The sequence below is a fragment of the Propithecus coquereli genome, unplaced genomic scaffold (assembly GCF_000956105.1).
Source record: "Propithecus coquereli isolate 6110/MARCELLA unplaced genomic scaffold, Pcoq_1.0 Scaffold300, whole genome shotgun sequence".
In the NCBI taxonomy this organism is placed as follows: domain Eukaryota; kingdom Metazoa; phylum Chordata; class Mammalia; order Primates; family Indriidae; genus Propithecus; species Propithecus coquereli.
In genome coordinates this window covers 1678579-1680256 of record NW_012148620.1, presented here as the reverse complement: position 1 = coordinate 1680256, position 1678 = coordinate 1678579, and the positions used below count along the sequence as shown (strand labels likewise).

At 49.3% G+C, this 1678-nt stretch overlaps 1 protein-coding gene across 1 annotated transcript in view; it reads right to left on the bottom strand.

Moving 5' to 3' along the window:
• The window catches only part of EPRS (glutamyl-prolyl-tRNA synthetase), a 110891-nt gene extending 109754 nt beyond the window's left edge, over positions 1-1137 (bottom strand). Inside the window, exon 1 of the mRNA XM_012649672.1 lies at positions 819-1137. Within this exon, the coding sequence (XP_012505126.1) occupies positions 819-864 (46 nt within the window). The 5' untranslated portion in view covers positions 865-1137. The remainder of the gene's footprint in view (positions 1-818) is intronic.
• Between the last annotated feature and the right edge of the window lie 541 nt (positions 1138-1678).

Here is a 1678-nt window from a genome sequence, read left to right as displayed (position 1 = left end):
ATTAACGAATTTGAGATCAGCAGACTACTCAAATTCTTTTGTGTAATTTCCCAAAGTAATGGAAAAAAAAATTCTAAGCTATCTACCCACAATAACTTTCGCCACGATCACAAAACAATTCCAAATCGAACTTAAGATGTATCAGGAAGGTGACATGTCCGATGTTTACTCTGGCATTTACTACACATCCACAGGGTGTGTAGTAAAGCAACTCCATCAGTCCGCAGTGTACTTGGGTATTTCTGCAATTACCCTACCACCCTTAATTAAAAATAAATGCAACCTCAGTTGAAATTCTAAATGCTAATACGATGGTCTGGCATGTTCTCTTTGAACCCGATAAAATGTACGGAAAAGCCAAGTGGATTGAGGATCTTTTTTGTAGAGAAGACAGGAAGGGAGGTAAGATAAAGAAAGTTAGGGAAAAAATTGCTAAAAGAAGGGAAGCGAAGATAACTGGATTCGAGGCAACTCTCGGTCTCCAGGGGAAACTATTTAAAAAAGAGAGAGGTGGGCTGGCCAGGAGTCATCCCTCTCTCCAAGCAGGTCCGAAGCTGAGCCTCATGTGTCTCAGCTCGGGTTCACACCGCGCCTTCCTCCATGCCCGGGCAAACTGTGTTCAGGAGCAGATGCACCTGCCGGGGACAGAGGGCGAAGGGCACGGAGCCCACTCCCGTGTACAGTTCAGGGAAGACGGGCAGGCCCAACCAACCAGGTGGTGACCACCGCTGCGCAAAGCCAGGGCGCGGCGACCTTCCCCGCCCCGCACCCTCCCTGGCTGATGCAACCCACACAGGTCTGCGGCCTCGGCCCCTTACCCAGAGGAGGGTCTCCCGAATTCACAGTCAGACAGAGCGTCGCCATCGCCACCAGTCGGCTGGTTTGTCAGTCTGCCTGGCGGGCGCCCGCACCACGCAGCACCGGCTCGAAGCAAGAGAATGCAACGTGTGCGCGTGCCCGACGCCGCCGCAGCCTTCGCCCCGCCCCTGCGCCGCGGCCACTGCCGTCACCGCGCACGCCACGGTGCGTCATCGCTGAGCGCCGCCGTCGCCTCTCCCCCGACCCCCGCGGGCTCCAGAGCCTTCTACCCCCACTCTTGGCCGCCGGAGCCTGGAGGGCTTACGTGGCGTTCCACGCTGTCGTGGGAAAGACGCTGAAGTGGAAAGGACTTTACGACACTTCGTAAAAGACAAAAAGCAGATTGTAAAACCAGCCTTACGCTTGGGTGTGAAGCATGAAACAAAACACGCGCTTGTGTGTACGTAGGCATACAGAAAGAGTCCTGGAAGCGTGCAGACGCTAGCCATGATTACATTGGAGGTGGAGGAAGCTTTTCTAACGTTTCCACCTTCTTTACGCAAAAGAGGAACGTACTTGTTAAAAAATAATTGAAAATTCTCTAATTGTTTATTATATATATATTATTTACCGTATATACAATAGTTCTCACAGATACAGTTCTTTACCTTTGGCTGTACATCCTTCTTACAGAAGACAGTGGGTGAGGTGACTGTAATTGTAAAAGTTGCCATGACATTTGCCGTGTTATTAGCAGTTGCCAAAAAAGAGAAAGGCGATTGTGGTTAATTTTCTGTATAACATTTTTGGAAAGCACTACTAAAAAGTTTATGTGCTTTGCACTTTCAAAATATCTTTAGTGAACTCGTATTTTTAAAAT